Source organism: Myxocyprinus asiaticus, chromosome 27 (assembly GCF_019703515.2).
Source record: "Myxocyprinus asiaticus isolate MX2 ecotype Aquarium Trade chromosome 27, UBuf_Myxa_2, whole genome shotgun sequence".
NCBI classification, from domain to species: domain Eukaryota; kingdom Metazoa; phylum Chordata; class Actinopteri; order Cypriniformes; family Catostomidae; genus Myxocyprinus; species Myxocyprinus asiaticus.
In genome coordinates, this window is record NC_059370.1 from 39,472,135 (window position 1) to 39,494,748 (window position 22,614).

Consider the following 22,614-nt stretch of genomic DNA (forward strand, 5'->3'; position numbering starts at 1 on the left):
GTGGCATAGTGACTTGCCACAATCCGGGTGGCGGAGGACAAATCTCAGTTGCCTCCACGTCTGAGATGTCAATCTGTGCATCTTATCACGTGGCTTGTTGAGCACGTTACCACGGAGACATAGCGCATGTGGAGGCTTCACACTATTCTCCGCAGCGTCCAAGCACAACGCACCACGCACCCCACCGAGAGCGAGAACTACATTATAGCGACCACAAGGAGGTTACCCCATGTGACTCTACCCTCCCTGGCGACCGGGCCAATTTTGTTGCTTAGGAGACCTAGCTGGTGTCACTCAGCATGCACTGGATACCAACTTGCAATTCCAGGGGTGATAGTCAGCGTCTTTACTTGCTGAGCAACCCAGGACCCATAATCCCCACTATTGCACCACTGAAATATCACGTAAAATGGCATGGTCCCATAATCCTTGTTACTTTTCTCCGTGTTGTTAGGACGAACCAACCACCAATCAATATTCAGTAATAATCATTTGTGATTGCTCTATAATTATTTTATATACACATATTTAAAAAAATAAAATAAAAAAATAGAGATTGCTGTAAGTTATTTTACCAAATATTAATTATTTTATATCTGGCATAAAAATTTTTTTTTTAAAAAAACATAAAAAAAAAAATAATATTTAAACTATTGTACATTTTAACGTACAGTTGGGGCCGGCCCGTCCTACAGGCGATATAGGCGGACACCTAAGCCCCCAACATTGACGTGGAGGGCCCCGCAAAACAGCACATTTCAATGAACAACATTAAAAACAACATATTGTCTTCTAACCCTAGACAAAAAAAAGAAAAAACTTCCTGAGATTTAAATGAGTCTCAACGCCGCCGAGCGCCCCCTGGAGGAATAACACTTTTTTTTTTTTTTTTTTTTTTTTTTTAAAGAACACACAATAAAGCATTTGTATGAATACATATTCATACATATTCAAATAAATTAAAATACAATAAATTAGTAACAACTTTCTATCTCATTGGAAGCTGTATCATTTAGTACAGTCACGTGATGTTCTGCAGTAATGTGACTAAAGAAACGGGAAGTTCGTGATTCACGCGCAGTCCAGCTGTTATAACTTATTTCTTTTAGCAAGACAGGCGTTTGTGTGCACCGTTGGATGACTGTCTGTGTTGCCAAATTGTTAGGACAAAAGTGAGTCCTGTTCATCACCGGTGTCGGTGTTTTTTCTGCAGGTAAGTGTGCAGATCACAGTTCTTTTACACGAATGTTTTACAGTTTCAGTTTCTGATCTCACTGTAACTAATGAACATGATCAGATTTCACATAAAATACAGATTTACATAGTAAATACAGAATATCACCCTGCTTTTCTGCCACTTTTAGAGGTGTTTCAGTTCATGTAATATTTATTCTGATCCTGATCACCTGTTATCTTGATAAAAGTGTATTGTTCAACATCGCTGGGTTGGGTAAAAAGTAAACAACAGTTAATGGAAACATTTGTTTGGTGATTTTCTTTTTTACTTTTCAGAAAATGAAGCTTTATTGTGTGTTTTATTTGTACCTTTTAACATTTTTATTTGTTTTTATTTTATTTATTTTTTGTCATTCATATAGTTCCTCTTATAATGCAGCATGTGAATGGAAACTTTTATTGCACATTGGAAAAAGGAACTATTGCCCTGATTTTTAATTCCCACTATTTTAGTGTTCTTCATTGAATTAGTATGGTTTTGGCTGGTTTGTTCAGGATTAGTTGGGTTGGTTTCTGTTTTCAGGACCCAAAGATTTTAGACCTTTTAGACCTTTAAAAGTGCATAGATTATGTGTCTGGCTGCTGACACTAGAAATGTGCATTTAAAGAAGCCGGCTGTCAAAACCTGATACATGTGATCTAAATGACTAAATGTCACCAGTGATAGCTGTCTGGTGAAATATGGGTCACCAGGTGATATGAAATTTTCTATTTTATAAGCAAGGCCCAAATTTTTATGATGGCTAGTTGACAAAAGACATGGGCTTTAACTTTTTTTCCATCAAGATTTTAGGTTAAAATTGTATTATATTATATTAGTTTTATTTTTATTTTTATTTATTTTTTGCAGTTCACTTAAATAGGCCTAGTTAGTGAGATCATAAAACGACAGACGTAATAATTATATAATAATTATGTTATACATGATACACAAGAAATACTTGTTTAAGATGAAGTAAAGCATATGTCACTACTAAAAAAAAAAAAAGTCATGTCGACTGGCTTAAAGGGGACTTCCGCACAGGAAGCATCTATTTTTTTTAGCTATTTTTAAATCATTGCTCTGTGTAAACTTGAGCTAGATGGACCTCTTTGAACCTTGTGTTGCCTCTTGTTGTTTTTTCAGCATCTTGTGCCATGAGCGGCACTTTTTTAGTTAAAAGAAGTTCAGCTTGAAAAACATTGGTCTTGAGATCTGCATTATTTCCATTCAGCTGTGCTCTGCCCAGCTGTTTTTGAATGCAAGAACGCAGCCTTTGTAGTGCTGTTTAATGACTAATTATGGTTTACAGTATTCAAATATTACCATAATGTTTCTTTTTCACTGAAATTTCTCTGATCTTTACAAAGGTTTTAGTTTGACACACTCTAATCCCATCCTCAAAGAGTCAGTTTTCAGCTAAATAATGTAGACACAGTATAGGTGACATTGCTGAGGACATCTGTGTTGGGAATGTATGACATTTTGAAACATCAATAACCCCACAGAAAAGTACACACACACACACACTTGTTGTCTCAAAGCAGAAGAGGAAGTGGTATGTTTGATTGTAATAAACATTTTCCTAGTGATTCCACATTTCCAGACTCATTTATGATACATGGTCTGTCTGTCTGTCTCTCAGGTCATGGGGTCTCTGTTCCGCAGTGAAGAAGTCTGTCTGGTACAGCTCTTCCTCCAGTCTGGATCGGCTTACAACTGTGTCAGTGAACTGGGAGAACTGGGAATTGTGGAGTTCAGAGATGTAAGATGTTTTCCGTCCTTACCTCTCTCATATTGTAACCCTTGTACTTCATTTGCATGATGTGTAGTTTCTTTGCCTAAAAATACAGACAGATCAGCTCTGAGCTCAAAACTAGACGTCAGCAGCAGTAAAATGAAACTAGATAGGCAAAGTTTGTCAAGACAAACTTTGATGTTGGCTTGACAAAGACTTGTCTAGTTTTTAAATTTTGATGGTTATACAGACATAACAGTAAGACAAATAGCCAGCTGGCTACATAGTCAGACAGACTGTCACATTGATAGTCAAATAAACCATCAGATAGATAGATAGATTTTTTTTTATCGGCTGCTGTGGAAAACGCTAAGTTTGATCAGTTAGAAAAGACATAGCACATTAAGTGAGAACAGTCTGAAGGTTTGTGCCAATTTTGGTGGATGTAGCTTGAATGCTCTAGGAAGAGTTACAGCTGATCATTTTTGTCAAGCCAACATTGATATAGTTAGAAAATCCGGCTGTATTTTTAACAGGAATACATTGATATAAAAATTGACTTTGCCTTTTTAGAATGTCAATCTTTATGTATAGAGCACATTTAAAAACAACAGAATTTGACCCAAAGTGCTTTACAGATCAAACAAATAAAATGATAGAGTGATATAGAAACAGATTGATTTAAAGTTAAAGTTTAACGATGAAGCTGACCTCACGTGAAAAGGGAGACTAGCGATATAGGTGTACACAAGATGTTAGGATTGCGACAACTGCTTATACATATGGTTAAATACAAAACATCACAAGCTGGCTTTAATGTGATGGTCAGAAGATATTAAAATGTATATCAAATAAAATTCGTAGTAAAAATGTTGCTATGATATTTGTAAGTAAACTTTTATATCAGACAAATTGGGAAAATAATGGGCACTGCATTACATTGCCTTACTGATGTCAAAAAGCTCAATAAAGAGAATGATGATCTTTGTTTGAAGTGTCTTTCTGTAATTTCTTGCTCTCAGTTGAATCCAAATGTGAATGCGTTCCAGAGAAAGTTTGTGAGTGAAGTAAGGAGATGTGAAGAGTTGGAGAAAACATTTGGTGAGTCAGTTGCACTACAACTCTCATAACTTGCGCCGCTCCTGAAACGACTTTGCTTTTCAACTGACATCACCTACCCCTACTGGTTAATGTTAACCAATAGCCAAATAACTATTTATGCATTGTTTTAGGCTGCTGTTGTCGGTAATGCAGCCTTTCTAAAATCATACTAATGCAGTAATTTAATGCCATTTAATGTAATAAAGGGTTGCAGCAATAATACTATCAGACTATCAGAAGCCATGTCACCCTGCAGCTCTTGCCCAGTTGCCCACTACTGCTAAGCAGGGTTGAGCCTGGCCTGTACCTGGATGGGAGACCTCCTGGGGAAAACTAAGGTTGCTGATGGAAGCGGTATTAGGGAGGCCAGCAGGGGGTGCTCACCCTGTGGACTGTGTGGGTGGTAATGCCCCAGTATAGTGATGGGGACACTATACTGTAAAAAGGCAACGTCTTTCAGATGAGATGTTAAACTGAGGTCCTGACTTTCTGTGGTCATTAAAAATCCCAAGATGCTTCTTGTAATAGAGTAGGGGTGTAACCCTGGTGTCCAGACCAAATTCTCCCCCATTGGCCCTTCTCAATCATGGCCTCCTAATAATCCCCATCCATTAATTGGCTCTATAACTCTCCTCTCTCCTCTCCACCAATAGCTTGTGTGTGGTGAGTGTACTGGTGCACTGTGGCTGCTGTTGCATCATCCAGGTGGATGCTGCACACTGGTGGTGGTTGAGGAGATTCCCTCTGTACTATGTAAAGCATTTTGAGTGCCTAGAAAACGCTATATAAATGTAAGGAATTATTATTATTATTATTAATAGCAAATAACAATAGATTTGGAAGCTTTACAATTGACGGGGGTAAACTTGACCTTAAATCTCCAAGTCCTGATCAAAAAACCCTGAAAAGTGGGTGCCGGCGGTGTTTCCGGAAGGGAGTAGTCCTCCACAATCCACTGCAAACTCGCATTCACCTCTGACTCCATTCAGTTATGGAACACCCACTTTTTGCCTACCAATCCAGTTCACAATGGAAAAAATCAAGTTTCTTTCTGAAACACATTACAGAATTAAATGACATGTAGACTTTAAGGATTTTATCCTCACTTTTTTGTCCTCTAGTATTTTTGGAGCAGGAGATCATTCGCAGTTTCTCTCAGAAACTACAACCGCCCATTCCCATCCCTCCTGCCCCCCAGCCCAGAGAACTCCTCACCATCGAGGAGGAGAGTGAGCGCTTGTCCCGTGAACTCAAGGAGGTTTGTGTATACTGTATTTCTTAATAAATGTTCCTAGTTTTTCTGTGCTTGATTCAGTTGTACATGTTATTCCAGTGTTTCCTGCACCACTATTTAGGAGCAGTGCTGCTGAATCTGCAGCCTCATTACAAAATATGTTATATCTATATTATATTATTAAAGCTGTCAATCGATTAAAATTTTTAATAGAATTAATTACATAATTTGTCAATTAATTAGTCGAATTAATCATAATTAATCACATATCAATATACGGCATATTAAGAAAGGCCCCCAAATAAAGATAATTTAGTACTGTATATAATAATTAAAATAGCTATAAATAAAATATATATAGTAAATATTATAATTCAAATACATTACATCATCTACATATATTGTGGCAGCAGACAAGCATTTAGACAGTACATAAAGTGGCTTAAAAGTAAAAAAAAAATACTGCTTGTTTTATTTCCATATAATTGAACACAACACTTATTGTCGTGCTTCCCTCTGCTCTATTTTTAATTGTTGGTCTTTGTACTCAAGCACCAGATGGATGCTTTTTGGAGCATCTCACTAGTTTTTAGCATGCTTTGTCAAGTAAAATGCAGTTTGAAACTTTAAAAAAACGCATCTCGAAAACCCTTCATTGTGTTGTGCTCAGTCCAGCTGTCTTTGAGCGCAAAAGCACATCTGTGGAAGGCTGCGCCGCCTGCTCGTTGGTTTGACAGGGCGTGTTGCCTGTACAACTGGTGTTGCATTGACTGCCCCCTACTGCCACAAACTCGTGAAAACATCAAGGTTATACAATAAAGCTTGAATTGGTCTGATCTGGTTTGAACATTCCTTATTACAGAAATCACGGATCGGGGATATGATTAATTGCATGAATTTTTTTAACGCATTATTTATCATATAATTAATCACTTTAAAGTGATAAGTTGACATCAACATTATATTTTATTTAGGGTAGACAATCTATTTAAATGTTTTATTGAATTAATTACATGACATGTCAATTAATTAATCGCAGTTAATTGCATACAACATTATTTGCTGAAAAAGGCCCCCAAATACAGATAATTCATATAAATAATGAGTAATAATTCAAATATTTATAAATATAAAACTTAGGGCCCATAATAAATATATAATACGGATTGAAATTCAGTTTCAAATAAATTGCATTATTGTAGCAGGTGAATAAAGCATTGATTAGGCAATTCAAAAAGTGGATTAAAATCACAAAATTGTTTGTTTTATACTCTTATCATTGAACATGCCTTCAGTTGTCAGCAATCTGTTTTGCATTGAGTTCATCAATGTGTCCAGTTCTCACAGTATGCGTTCTTGCGTTCCGTCTGCGCTATTTTTAATTGTTGTTCTATGTACATGTGCGTGCATCAGACGGACACATTTGGAGCATTTCACTGGTATTCAGTGTCGTAAATGTTCTCATTCTGAGGCTGCACTGCTGGTGAGGTTTGTTGAGGCATGCTACCACCTTTTGATGCAGCTCGTAAAAACAGATGCACATCCAGCTTGAATGGCTCGAATGGAAGGAGAATCCGTACTTTTATAACAGATTTTTTTGTACACATCAGTGGGAAATTAATGCGATAAATCGACAGCCCTAATTTTATTATACATATTAGTAATACTATAACATTAAATAGCCAACACTTTCTACTGCGTTGTCCTCACTGATTCCATGCAAAGATGAACATACAGCATAATAAATCACTTGGTTAGTGAAGTTCAGAAACACAAGAGTCAACAATCTGTCCTTCTCAACTGCATGTTCTGTTTCATTCTAAACCATGACACATTACAGAAAGTAAATGCATTATGAATGCTGTTTCATAGTGTCTTTAAGCCAGTGAATTTGTATCATTGTAAATATGCAGGTGTCCAGGAACAGAGACAACCTCCGATCTCAGTATACTCAGCTGTGTCAGTACAGAGGAGTTTTAAAACAGACACATTCACTCACGGCATCACAGGTCTGTACGATAACACTACTGTGCATCTCACATCACAATAAGATGCATATCTTAATGTAAATCGTATACATGTATGTGTGTGTTTATGCATTACAGGCCCCGCTGGTCTCGTTTGACCCTGTGGGTCTGGTAGAGAACAGGCAGGACGTCAGGCTGAGCTTTGTGGCTGGCGTGGTCCACCCGTGGAAAGCGCCCGCATTTGAGAGGCTGCTATGGCGAGCTTGTCGTGGTTACATCATTGTGGACTTTCATGAGATGGAAGAGAAACTTGAACATCCTGATTCTGTAAGATGCAACTCATTAATATACTGATTATTATGATTAGGTTTATTATTTATAATGCAATGATGAATTTCTGTTTAGAAATTAGGTAGGCTGTATTATTTGTAAGGGATAATTTACAGTCAGCTCAGGACTTCAAGGGGTTATTTTGCTCTAATGACTGGCTGACCATTCATTACCCCGATTATTACATGACTACTTGCCAAATAAATAAATTAATTGACCTGAAATATTGATTTGATATAAAGAAAGAGACTGTAGAGTGATATGAGTGGCATGAAACTAGCACAGCTATGTAGAAAATCATTTACCTGGGACAACAGTCAATTATACAGTTTAGTGGTCATTATTCAAAAATATTTTACTACAGAATTCCAGGATTGACCAATCACAATCAGATTTTCCTGAAAAGAGCATGTACATACTGTATGTTTTTCAAAGTCAAAAGGAACATGACTGATTTCTGGTTGATTTCTTTCTTTTCCAGGGGGAAGAGGTACAGTGGACCGTGTTTTTAATTTCATTCTGGGGAGATCAGATCGGACAGAAAGTGAAGAAGATCTGTGATTGGTAGGTGTTAAAGTTTGTGCTCAATCTTTCCTACTTCATTGTGTGCTCATGTAGTTTTGGTTAAATATGTACTAGACCATAATATGCAAAAATGAATTCTTGAAAAGGTGTCATTTTTTAACTTTAAGTAAATTTTCCTTTATGTTCCACATAAGTGCAGCTTCCACACACAAACGTTTCCTTACCCCGAGAACCAGGCAGAGAGAGAAGAGACTCTGAATGGACTTAGAGGACGAATCGAAGACATTAAATCAGTATGTCAGACATTCACAATCAAACACCTCTTCCATTTACACTAACGAAAATTCCAAGTATATAGCTTCTGCAATGTTAAGGGAGTATTCTAGGTGCAATACAAGTTAAGCTCAATCAACAGCATTTTCATCTTCATCGTCTTAAAAGGCCTAATCTAGGGGGCCTGGGTAGCTCAGCAAGTAAAGATGCTGACTACCACCCCTGGAGGCGTGAGTTCGAATCCAGGGCATGCTGAGTGACTCCAGCCAGGTCTCCTAAGCAACCAAATTGGCCCGGTTGCAAGGGAGGGTAGAGTCACATGGGGTAACCTCCTCGTGGTCGCTATAAAGTGTGGTTCTCGCTCTCGGTCGGGCGATGGTGAGTTGTGCGTGGATGCCGTCTCCATGGATGCACTGATTGACAGTCTCAGACGTGGAGGCAACTGAGATTCGGTCTCCGCCACCCAGATTGAGATGAGTCACTACGCCACCACGAGGACTTAGAGCGCATTGGGAATTGGGCATTCCAAACTGGGGAGAAATGGGGAGAAAATCAATAAAGAAAAAAGAAAAGGCCTAATCTTGACCCTACAATTATGTCTCATTTTAGACCTATTTCAAATCTCCCTTTTATTTCAAAAATTTTAGAGAAGGTAGTTCATCAACTACAGAGTTTTTTGAATGAAAACAAGATATCTGAAGTCTGTCAGTCAGGTTTTAGAACTCATCATACTACTGAGTCTGCACTTTTAAAAGTTTTTAATGATATTTTATTATCTGTTGATTTAGGGGATTATTCAGTCCTATTGCGTTTGACACAGTAGACCATGGTGTTCTAATTTCTCATCTTGAGTAATGCATGGGCACCAAGGAAATGCCCTTAAATGGTTCAAATCTTACTTGGAAAAACGTTTTTCAGTTAATATTGGTGAATTTCCATTTTCTAAAGCTCATCTTACTTGTGGGGTTCCTCAAGGATCCATTCTAGCTCCTGTTTTGTTTTCCATGTATATGCTTCCTTTAGGTTCTATTTTTAAGAAACATAGTAAATCCTTACATTGTTTGCGGACGACATCCACATTTATTTGCCCTTGAAAAAAAATATGTGTGGCTCGGAACCCTTACTGTCCTGTTTATCCGATCTAAAGTCGTGGATGTCTTTAAATTTCTTATACCTGAACTAGACTAAGACTGAGATTATTGTGTTTGGCCCTTTTGAGGCCTCTGGTACTCCTAATCTTAATTTCGGTGAACTAACTCCTAATGTTAAACCGTTGGGTGTTTTATTCGATAGTGAAAGTTTATAAGCTTGATAAACAAATACATTCTGTAGTCAAATATAGCTTCTTCCATTTACGAGTTTTGGCTAAAGTCAAGTCTACTTTTCTCTCCTTCAAGGACTTTGAAAGTGTGATTCATGCTTTTATTTAATCTTGACTCGACTATTGTAATTCTCTCTATATATGAATAATCCAGTCATCTCTTGCACGGTTGCAAATGGTTCAAAATGCTGCTGCCAAGCTTTTGACAGGTGTACGCAAACACGAACTTATAACTCCTAGTTTAGTTTCCCTGCACTGGTTGCAGATTTGTTACTGAATTGAATTCAGTTTATTATTCTTTGTTTTTAAGCTCTTAAATGGGCTATTGCCATCCTATCTGTCTGATCTATTGTCTGCTCACCAGCCTGGGAGATCGCTCAGGTCCTCCGATCAGAGGCTTTTGAGTGTCCCCAGGTCTAAATTGAAGTTGAGAGATGACCATGCCTTTGCGGTAGTGGCTCCTAAGCTTTGGAACTGCCTATCTGTTTTCATTAGAACTGCCTCAACAGTACACGATTATAAATCTAAGTTAAAAACTCATAATTTCACTAGCTTTTAATCAATCTTGGGTGTATTTGATGTGTAATGCACTTTATTTCTGAACAGCATTTTTTTATACATTACTTATAAGTTTTTATATTTCAGTTATGTTTTATATTGCAATGATTTTACAGCACTTTGGTCAACTGTCGTTGTTTTAACAGTACTGTGAAATAATTTAGACTCATCCCTCCTTTTCTTTAAAAAAAGCAAAAATCAGTGAGGCACTTACAATTTATGGGAATGGGGCCAATTTTTAGAGGGTTTAAAGGCAGAAATGTGAAGCTTATAAATTTATAAAAGCACTTATATGAATTATTTGTTAAAACTCATGTATTTTTTGAGCTGCAAAGTTGTTTAAAACATAGTTTATGAAATTTAAAACAGCAAAAAAAAGTGAATCTTTGTTTTAAAGAATTGGTTGGTATGTTTCAATTAACCAGTTAAAAAATGATACGCAGATTTTTGTTTGAGTTGTTGAGTTTAGTTAAATGCTGCTGTTAATCAATATGTTTTCAATTAGGTTATAAATTGGGTCAAATGTTGTGTAGGTTTTGGTTCTGTTTTATTCACAAAGTTTCCCTTTTATTTTCAAGTGATTTACAAATTCTTTGCGAGTCTTTTTTTTAAAAAATTTTTGTATCCCCTTTTTCTCCCCAATTTGGAAAGCCCAATTCCCAGTACTTGGAAGGTCCTCGTGGTGGCGGTTACTCACCTCAGTCCAGGTGATGGAGGACAAGTCTCATTTGCCTCCGCCTCTGAGATAGTCAATCCACGCATCTTATCATGTAGCTCGTTGTGCATGACACCGCGGAGACTCACAACATGTGGAGGCTCATGCTACTCTACGTGATCCACGCACAACTTACCACATGTCCCATTGAGAGCGAGAACCACTAATTGTGACCATGAGGAGGTTACCCCATGTGACTCTACCCTCCCTAGCAACCGGGCCAATTTGGTTGCTTAGGAAACCTGGATGGAGTCACTCAGCATACCCTGGATTCGAACTCATGACTCCAGGGGTGGTAGTCAGCGTCAATACTCGCTTAGCTACTGTTATTAAAATACGATTCGGATGCTTTATTCTGCCTTCCTCGCAGTCACTCTTCGATCAAGAGATGAATTCACCGGTGGGAGGAAATACACGGACACAGAATGTCACAAGCAGTTCTTCCATTTATTAAAAGCAAGCAAGGGGTTTACATGGTTCTTGTCACACAAGGCTGGTTACACCCTTTACCTCGAACTTTCTCAATCCTCCATATATGGGGTTGTTTCCTCTCGCTTACAGAAGTACATTCTTATCAAGTACATTTTGTGTTCAAGACAGTGCCGAAAACATAAAAGCAAATAAGCAAGCATCAGTATAAAAAGGTCACATTGTTCCATCTGAGGCCTATTTCTCACAGCTACCCAGGCCCATTGTGAGTCATTTTGACCGAATAATGACAAGGACCTGGTTTAAAAGAACAATTTGTTCATGAGTCGAGCATCACTGTTTTTTTTTTTAATATCAAATTATGGTCTACTCATACCACCATGTGCTACTACAAGACATATAAAGCTATGTAAACTCAGAGCTTCCTCAGGTTTGAAAAGTCTTTTTGGCTGTAGGTGATGGGTGAGACGGAGCAGTACATGCAGCAGTTGCTGGTTCGAGCATTGGCTCGTCTGCCCGAGTGGTGTGTTCAAGTACAGAAGTGTAAGGCTGTGCAGATGGTGCTGAACTACTGCAGCCCGTCCGTCACAGATAAATGTCTGATCGCAGAAGCCTGGTGCCCCGTCAGCCAGCTGCCCACCCTGCAGAGCGCCCTGCGAGAGGGAGGGGTGAGTGGCCACTTTCACAAATCTTTCCTTGAAAAGAGTAGTATTCTTGGAGATGTGCAGAATGGAATACTAGCCTACTGCATACTCTGCAGTATTTAGTGTATACTGCCTAATGTACATACCGTGAACAGTGTATGTTCTGCATGCTACAGAAACAGTATAAGTAGGATGGTAGTATACCATTCCAAACATGCCCATAAGTTTGTTGAAGGGAAATGGAGAGATGACAACAAGAGAGAAAAGATCAACACTTCTTGTAATTGTGTGAAAATATCTAAAGTTGGGATTTCTGGCCTGTCTCTTAGAGGAAAAGTGGCAGTAGTGTGGATTCTTTCTATAACCGTTTGCCGGCCACTACCTCTCCTCCCACACTGTTCCCTACCAATGCCTTCACTGCAGGATTCCAGAACATTGTGGATGCTTACGGAGTAGCGAGCTACAGGGAGGTTAACCCAGGTAACACACACAATTAAAGGAATATTCCGGGTTCAATACAAGTACAGCTCACTCGACAGCATTTGTGGCATAATGTTTATTACCACAAAAATGTATTTCAACTTCTTTAAAAAAAGCAAATATCGAGGTTACAGTGAGGCACTTACAATGAAAGTGAATAGGGCCAATTTTTGGAGGGTTTAAAGGCAGAAATGTGAAGCTTACAATTTTATAAAAGCACTTACATTAATTCTTCTGTTAAAACTAGTGTATTATTTGAGGTGTTAAGTTGTTTAAATGGGCATTTTACAGTCATTTTAGGGGTTTAGGGTTTGTTGACTACATCGTCATGGCAACGAAGTTGTAAAATTGGCTATAACATTACATAGAAAAGTTTACTAAGTGATTTTATCACACTAAAATCATGCTTACATGCATATTGTTTATGTCTTGTGTCCATACTTTTGAAAAAGTGAGTATTTTAACGTTCAAAAATTGGCCCCCATTCACTTCCATTGTAAGTGCCTCATTGTAACCCAGATTTTTGCTTTTTTTTAAAGAAAAGGAGGGGCAAGACAAAATTCATTTTTGTGGTAATCAATATTATGCCACAAATGCTGTGGATAGAGCTTAACTTGTATTGAACCCGAAATATCCCTTTAAGTACAAAAGCCATGCAGTATTGTTAATAGTCATGGCTGAAGAGCAATGTTAGGTCTGACACGTGATAGACTGTTAAACATATATATTTTTAACTCTTCTGCCTTAAATGTCATTTGGCAGTGTGTTTTTTTTTCTAGAAAGTACTTTTGAGGATGTGTTTAGTAAAGTGTCACCTGGAAGACTTTTAGACTTACCTGTATTTTTTTCTATTTTAAGTACAGTACATTTGAAAAATCTTAAATGCATTTATTCATAATTAAGAATATTTGTTTGGTTGGTTTATCCTTTTCATTTGAACTATTTTAATTGATCTTCTTTCTTTTTCTTTCTTTCTTTCTTCCACCCACCTTGTTCTTGCCATGAAAATAGCCTATGGTGTTCATATTGTATTCATTGGATAAAACAAACACATAGTGGACTACAGTATATTCACAATATAGTACAGCCTCAAGTGCCTTATTGCTTTTTAATGACATTTTATAAAAAACACCAACTTTGCTATGCATCAAAAATAATGATCAGCTTTTGATCAGTGTTTCGCATCATAGCTGTTCCTATATTGTGTATTTAGCGCAGCTGAAACCCTGTATTAACCAATCTGCATTCAGGATCTGCTTTGCACCACTAGCAGTTTAATCCACTCACCAGTAAATATATTCTCATGCATCTTTTATCTCCATTTCTCGTCTCTCTGTAGCTGTGTACACCATCATCACATTTCCCTTCCTGTTTGCTGTCATGTTTGGAGATGTTGGGCACGGCCTTCTGATGACACTAGCGGCACTCTGGATGGTTCTGGAGGAGAAAGACCCAAAACTGAGGAACAGTACTAATGAGGTTAAAAAAAAAAAAGGGACACATACACAAACTCTTCTGCTATACCCCAGGATCAGAAATTAACCAGGGCTCAGGGCCCAAAAACACCCCAGATATTTCAAATGCGATAGCAAAAATGCCCATTTAGTGAATAATCTTTTTTTAATGATATCTAAATTGTCCATCACAATTTCTTGGCGTACTTGTAGTGTTGTGTTCTTGTTGTGTATTATTTTACACTTGTTTCATGTATTTCATATTTTCCTCTGGTCTCTTATATCTCAGATCTGGTGTATGATGTTTGGAGGTCGATATCTGATTCTGCTGATGGGGTTGTTTTCTATCTATACTGGAGCCATTTACAATGAGTGTTTCAGTAGAGGCCTCAGCACCTTCTCTTCCGGGTGGCATGTCCAGCCCAATGCAGAGCACTACAACTGGACGTACGTTGCACAAACATTTACTTGGCTACCTAAATGGGGTCATACCTTAGATTTCTACTGTTTTATTTTAAAGCTATGAATTGAAGGTCCCCAAAGTTAGGTTTTGTCAGATTAAGCTCACTTTTTGGGGATAGTTTGTCCCCAAACGACAGCTAAGTACACACACATATTCACCTGTCCTCATTCATATGGCCAAAGATATTGTACCATATGTGAAGGTGTTCAAGTAGTCTGAAAATCTCTTTCTCTAGAGAGGAGACATTCAAAAGTAATCAGTATCTCTCGCTGGATCCCAACATCACAGGTGTTTTCACCGGCCCATATCCTTTTGGAATTGATCCTGTAAGTCAATCAAATTAATTTATTTTCTGTCTTTTAAATTATTTTGATGGTTGCATGCAATAGTAACTTTTTTATTTAACTTTTTTATTTTTTGCACCAAGCTGTGACATCCTAAATGATAACTATAATTGTTTTTCTTCAGATTTGGGGTCTAACCAGTAATCACTTGACATTCCTCAACAGCTATAAGATGAAGATGTCTGTCATTATTGGGGTCATTCACATGACTTTTGGTGTGTGTTTGTCCATGTTCAACTACATGTGAGTATATTTGTCTTCCTCATTCTTGTCTGTGGATTTCACCTCTTGATGTGTTCTTTATATTTGTTACAGTTTTAAACTTAAAAAAATGGAAAAGTTATACACAAGGTCCATATGTGTATTGAAACAATTTACTGGCCGTATATATACAGTATATATTTTTTTCTGGCCTTAAAACTATTTTGCATGATTTCCTTTTTAAATATATTTTTGTAAATATAGTAAAGCTCATTCCACATTTTCTAAGAAGGATACATTTTTGAGCCAGTCCCTTCTTAAAGTGGCACAGTCATAGAAAACCTGGAAGTATCAGGGAATTTGAAAAGTGTGATTTACAGACCTGGAAAAGTCATGGAAGTTAGCAAAGTCTTGGAAAATTCTGTAGTGAACAAATGTTTTTTTTTCTTAATCCATATCCAGTAAACAAGAACAACTGTCATGGAAATGCATGGGTCAGAAAGTACTTCTCACGAGAGATTCACTGCAATTTATTTCCCCGTTGAAGAGCAAGAGATCATAATGAAGTTATGAAGAACTGAAACATTTACACAGGGAAAAAATAGCTGATGTTAGATTTTAGAAGACGTACAACAGTCACTGTACTTTTCTTTAGTAGACTGTTAGTATCTCTTTGATTAAAACACACACACACACAAAAACATGGATTAGTCTATTGTTCTTACTTCACTATTTCAACCATGCACTATTTTTCAATTCCAAAAAAAAAAAAAAACTATACCGACCAACTGTTTACATGCCAAAGCCATATTTACTCTTATTTTGCGCTTTGTGAGTGTTGAGTTTGGACGTGATATGTATCCCATCACTTTCTCTCTCTCTTCCTCCTGCTGTGTAGTCACTTTAGAGAGATCAGTAGTATATTTCTGGTGCTGATCCCAGAGCTATGCTTCATGCTGTGTCTGTTTGGATACCTGGTCTTCATGGTGATCTATAAGTGGGTGGTGTATGGCCCTCTGAACTCTGACTCCGCCCCCAGCATCCTCATCCACTTTATAGACATGTTCCTGTTTACTGAGAACAAGGACAACAAACCACTGTATGAGGGCCAGGTGTGTTATGTGTCTTTATCTTTTTGTGTTTGGGCTGCACTTTATGCAAATTTAGCATCACTTGGGTCATTTTCTATATACAAAACTCATTTCATATGATATGTTTATTGTAACATTTATCTATTTATTTTATAATTTTTTTTAATTATTAATTTTTTATTTGTACTTATTTTAAAAATGATTTCCTCATATGATATGTTTATTGTTACATTAATTATATTAATGTTTAAATTACTAATTTATTATTGTTAATATTATTATTATTTATTTTTTATTTTTTTCTAATTTTAAAAATTATTTTCCTCAAATAGATGTACTTGTCTTCTGCCTTTCCTCAATGTTTCTTTTTCACTCTGTTAGCATGTACTAATGGCTGCTTTAACAAATGAACCCAAACTTGAATTGAGGTCTAGTAAGGAAAATAAATGGAAATTAATGGAAATTAAACTAGTATAACCTGAAAAGTCTCAACACTCCTTTTAATGTGTAATTGTATTGAAGCTTTATCAGTACATCTTACTTATGCCACTCAAACACATTCCACCCTATTAGGCAAAATTTAATGGGCAATCAATACAATTTTAAGACAACATCACCGATCTACAGCTCATTTAGGCAAAAAAAATAAATAATAATAATTCCACCCTTTTAGGTTCATATATGTCTAACCAAGAGAAATACATTATTACAGTGCAGTTTTATAAATATCAGTCATCCATTTGCAAGCAGAGAATATATACAACTAACATTACTTCCACCCTGTTATCCCACATTTCATTATCATTTATTTAATACATATTAACTGATGAAGTCCAGGAATTTGTTGCTTGAGCTCAACTAGTATTGTTTTGTGTAAAACAAACATCCTTATCCTGATGCAATATTGAAAATCTGTTTCAGACTAATTTTTTAGCATGCATTGAGGTCATAAAGTCACAGCATACAAAGCTTGACCCATTTAAACTTAATTTAAAAGCATCTTTATGGAGGTAAGAATGGCCTCTCATGACTGTGTGATTTGTATATGGGGAATTACTACATGTGGTTTATTCTTGTTAAAGAGGATGTGAGACTTGAGGATTAAAATATATTTGTACGTACTGGTACTGTAGGAGTGGGTAAATGCAACACTGGAAACAATTTGTTGATCAATTTCCTCTTCTGTTGATTTCCCAGTTCTCCCCAGCACTGTTAAAGGTGCACTCAGTAATTTTTTCTAACTCCAAAAGACATGAATTGTACCGTTGCAATATATGTAGGAAATCATGACCACTCACATTAAAATCAGTAACCTTTTGGAAAAGGTCATGAGGCATCAGTGTATTACTCCCTGTTAATTCAGAGTCTGGAGGACGGAGCTTTGAATTCTATCAAGAGATTATGGGAGAAAGATTTAAACATGGTATTGGAGGAGGGAGTGTGTGCTAGGATTCTAAAAAACATCAAGTCTGCATCTAGAGATGCAAGGGCGCGTCTGATGCAATTCAAGATTTTACATCAATTCTATTGGACCCGCTCTAGATTTTGGGCGATGGGGCTGTCATCGATGTGGAGAATAGGCACATAAAGAGTGTCCTAACCAGTGTCATGATCGCCAGACAAATAGTTTTAAGGGGATGGAAGTCAGCTGGAGCGCCCCCATTTCAGGAGTGGTGCTCGGAGATGGGGAGGGTGGCAGCTTTTGAGGAAGGGTCATCTAGAAGACTGGGGAATTTGGATTTGTTTGTGGGGAAATGGGGCAAATATCTGGCATTTTTGAGGGGCTCTGTGGAGGGGCAGTGGAGAGAGAGGTATAGTGGTTAATGTGTGTGATTATTTTATATATATATATATATTATTATTATTATTATTATTATATTTTTGTGTGTGTGTGTGTGTGTGTGTCTATAATCGTGTATTGTTGGGGGCCGGGGTGGGGTTTGGGATTGGGAGGGAGGTGGGGGTTATAGTGGGGGTTAAGTATTGGTTCTGTTTGTATATGTTTTGCTGTTCTTTGTTTAATATATGAATAAAAAAAAAAGGGTTAATCACCAAAAAAATCAGTAACCTTATAAAAGCTCTTTTAGTCTACATGGCGTGGATCCGCACATGGGGGCTGCCATGTTAGATTCACATGACCAGCCGAATACTACTTGCTTAATCTCAGCAATCATCCTGTTATTTGATACTTTCACTCATTGATTGAAGTAATCATGGCTGGCTGTGAAATACTACATTTCTACAATGGTATCTGAAACTTAAAACTATTGATTTTGAATGATGCTTCATCCACACCACTAGGTGCCGCTGTAAGTCCAAGATGACACAAAGACAAAAGTTACCGAGTGCACCTTTAATTTTGAATTAACATAAAATGATACAAACAAAACATATTTTTTTTTTTCATTGTAGATGACAGTGCAGAAGATTCTGGTGATTGTGGCACTATTGTCTGTTCCTGTGCTGCTCCTGGGAAAACCAATCCAAGAATACATCACGTACAGGAAGAAGAAAACTCAGTTTACAGTGAGCAATTCTTCTGGATATTAATCTCCAATGTGTTCTTGTGTTTGTGTGTGTGTATAACCATGCTCTCATCTTCTGTAGGGGGACCGGCGTCATCTGCTTGCTGAAAACGGCTCAGTAAACTCTCGCCAGGGAGATGTGGATGATCAAGAGGAGGTGAGAGGGAAGGGAGGAGACAGGTGGTGTAGTGTAATGTGAAGTAGTGATCATTTGCAAATTAATTGTTCTTTTGTAATAGTTATTTTTAATTATTTATTCAAACTGATTCACAAAGCATCTATAAATAGTTAATATGAATAAAAATATTTGTAAATAGGTATGCTCCATTTTTTTCGAGGTGGAGTTCATTGAAATTGAAAGGATGCTAATATGCTCAATGATTTTAATGCACATTTTAAACCTCGGATCTCACCAACATTTCAAATCACAATCAAACTGAAAACAGCAATGTATTATTTTACAGTATGAATTCTTAATATGTTTGTGTCCTGCCTGTTTTCAAGGAGTTCGATGCTTCGAACGTGTTCATGCACCAGGCCATTCACACTATCGAGTACTGTCTGGGGTGCATCTCCAATACGGCCTCGTACCTGCGACTCTGGGCCCTCAGCCTGGCTCATGCCCGTAAGTGTGCACACATATCTATAACTACTGTCGTGATAAATGTAGAGCGTGTGTTCATCATGTTGTCCGTGTGTGTTTTTCAGAGTTGTCTGAGGTGCTCTGGCTGATGGTAATGCAGAATTCATTCAAGCAGCTCAGTTATGTGGGGAGCGTTATTATGGTTGTTATATTTGCTGCCTTTGCTGTGCTGACCATATCTATCCTGCTCGTCATGGAAGGCCTTTCCGCTTTCCTGCACGCTCTTCGACTTCACTGGTGAGAGAAACATATAAGCATATACATGTACATGTTTTATGTCTCTCATCTTGCTAATACTCCGCATTAAGCGAATTATTAATTGGATTTGCTTAGGAATGCATCACTATTACTATTGCCCATACTTAGAGTTAGGGATTTGAACAAACCCCTAACCTACCGTATTAAACTCTGGCTTGTGTCCTGCACTGTTTGCGTTGCAGACAGGAATGTTACCTCAAATCATGTCATTTGTCAAGGAGAAGTGTGCTTTGACTCTTCTAAGCAATCAGACATAAAATGTATCTATGTTCTATCACCTGACAAGGGTTTTTACAGTACTTGTGCATTACTGTCATGATCAGATTCCTGTATCAGGCATTCACTCTTTCTCTCTTGGTCTCTCAGGGTGGAGTTTCAGAATAAGTTCTACAGTGGATCAGGCTACAAGCTCAGTCCATTCGCCTTCTCGTCTATAATCAGTGCCTCCTCTCTCAATTGACACATGAGTTAATTCTAACAGTCCTGAGATTTCAAAGAATGATAGTTATGTTACTGTTAGCGCACACACACATTTTAAAATTAATCCTTTGTTTTAGCATCTTTGTTTTCTTTTTACATTTTTGCTTGATTGCCACTATACTTAAAGCTGGACCTGAAAAGTGAAAGGGACGTTTTAGAGATTTGTCATGAATCCACATCCATAAATTTGAAACTTTGAAACTGTAACGAGTACATGGCTTACACATGAGTTCAAGATAAAAGTCTTTTAGTTTCATGAACATTCATTTTAATTATGCCCACATGAATTAAAAAGTTCTTTTAACTCCCCTAATGGTCAAATATTCTGTAATCAGGTCTGCATGATGAGTGTACTTTTATGATGATAATGTTAGTACACTGTAAACTTGTAACCTATCTACCGGTAAGTACAGTTTAACACTTTAAAGGGATATTCCAGGTTCAGTACAAGTTAAGATCAATTGACAGCATTTGTTGCATAATATTGATTGCCACAAAAAAAAAAAAGTCGAAGAGCGTTTTTTTTTTACTTGATTTAAAAAACAAAGCAAAAATCATGGTTACAGTGAGGCAGTTACAATTGAAGTGAATGGGGCCAGTCCATAAACATAAAAATGCACACTGTTTCAAATGTATAGCCACAAGTCGTAAACAATATGTGTGTTAACATGATTTTAGTGTGATTAGATCACTTACCAACTTAATGGTGTAAAGTTGCATCCAATTTTACGATTTTGTTGCCATGACGATGCAATGCCGTAAACCCTATAATGGATTTTCATCACACTAAATTATGTAGAACAGATTTTATCACACTAAAATCATGTTAACATGTGAAATGTTTACATCTTGTTGCTATACTTTTTAAACTGTGTATTTTAAAGTTTATGGACTGGCCCCATTCACTTCCATTGTAAATGCTTAACTGTAACTGCCATTTTTAAATAAACATGGGACGAGTTGAAAATATTTTTGTGGCAATCAGTGTTATGCCACACATGCTGTCAATTGAGCTTAATTTGTATTGAACCCAAAGTATTCCTTTAAGTACAAACAGTTTATTGTGAAAAACTGAGTTTGTCATGTGAGAATGTGTTTGTATAACGTACATTCCTTTTCCCTAAATAAGGAAAGCTCTTAAAAAGGACAATTTTCTCAGAATGAACTAACAAAATAAGATGTATTCGTGCAGTATTCAATGCAAGTTAACTCAATCATTCTATGTGTTAATCAATACCTTGATTTATGGTATGATCTAAAGGGAATAATATTTCATCCAGATGCTCTTTTATTATTGCTTCTCTGTTATTATGATGAAATTTTGTTTACACTCTTTGAGCTGAATCACAGTGGTGTTGCAGAAGTACAGTAGAACTCACTACTATATGAATAAAATAAGACCAAATCTAAAACCAAAGTCTCTCAATACGCAAGGTGTTGTATTTGATATATTATGTATTTTGCACTACTTTTCTTATACATATTTTCAGTGATATTTTTAAAATGTAAATCGCTTTTTTGAGGTTGCACCAAAGCAGGTCAGCACTTTGACTGGGCAAAAAGACATTGCAATCAATGGTTTACTTGCACCACTTTCATGCATCAAATGGGGTAAAGCTGGCTTTCAATGGAAGACCAAGGAAAGTCCTTGTACTGAGGCCTTTTATTTTCTCTCATGTGTCTGTCTGATACCCGTTTCGTTTGTGAACGAATCTATTAAATGAAAAAAATAATCTCGCTCACTTCCATAAACTGAGTATTTCAGCTGATTTTGGATCTGCTGACTGATGGAACCAGCATGTTGGTCACAACAAGTCTCTTAAATAGGGCGACTAGATGACCATGACAAAAAAAATGGAACCCTTAAGGGAACTCAAGCCTTATGCTTTAACACTGTCTCTGCCATCCAAAAGTGTGTTGAACGCACAAAAGTTTTATTTTTCAAGACTTATCTGTCAAACGTGAGCATTTGTTTTTTTTTTAGCAAGGTGTAAAATCTGGATAGTTATATGTACTACCCGAGTTCCCAGCCATGCACCAGAACATGAATAAATTATACAAATTACTGTGTACTATTTATTATTTTCCTTTTTGCCTGTTTCATTCATGCTTCTGTTGTATTTGTAACTTTCAGTTATTTGCATGTGATGGTTATTGAAAGCTTATATTTTACTAAAGAAGTTGCTTTTGGTTGACAGCATTATTGTGGTTTGTGGGTTCAGTATTAAGGTCAGTGTGCATCTGTAAACTAGATAATTGATAAATTTAATTAATACAAATTTTAGAGGCTGCCTGCACATCGTGATGCATCAAAATGAATCAAGATACTAAATCATTAACCTCATTGATTATACCAACCCTGCTCGCACCTGACCAGTTACTGTATCTGTGGCATCCCTTATTATGGCATCATAGTTGTCCAAAGTTATTACATTTGTGCCCTCTACAAAGTCTGGTCACCCTAGATCCTGATGACACTAAAATCGACGTTGGTTTACTTGTAATTAAAAGTGCAATAAAAATAAGTTTAAGTCAATATTTGACCCAACCTTGCAAATGACATGCACTCCGCTGCAGTATTTTTAAGATTTATGCATTTTAGTTTCATAACAAAATTTCACCAA

General features: G+C 37.0%; 1 protein-coding gene across 1 annotated transcript; it reads left to right on the forward strand.

Moving 5' to 3' along the window:
- The first annotated feature begins 1,056 nt into the window (after positions 1-1,056).
- On the forward strand, positions 1,057-22,060 carry tcirg1b (T cell immune regulator 1, ATPase H+ transporting V0 subunit a3b). Its single transcript, XM_051658264.1, has 20 exons — positions 1,057-1,213; positions 2,862-2,981; positions 3,977-4,055; positions 5,177-5,313; positions 7,203-7,298; positions 7,395-7,583; positions 8,068-8,150; positions 8,311-8,404; positions 11,863-12,075; positions 12,381-12,531; positions 13,871-14,010; positions 14,275-14,432; positions 14,684-14,774; positions 14,917-15,035; positions 15,892-16,105; positions 18,497-18,610; positions 18,692-18,766; positions 19,114-19,234; positions 19,318-19,489; positions 19,877-22,060. The coding sequence occupies exons 2-20, from the start codon at positions 2,865-2,867 to the stop codon at positions 19,968-19,970; spliced, it is 2,457 nt and encodes an 818-aa protein (XP_051514224.1). The 5' UTR covers positions 1,057-1,213; positions 2,862-2,864; the 3' UTR covers positions 19,971-22,060.
- Positions 22,061-22,614: the final 554 nt, after the last annotated feature.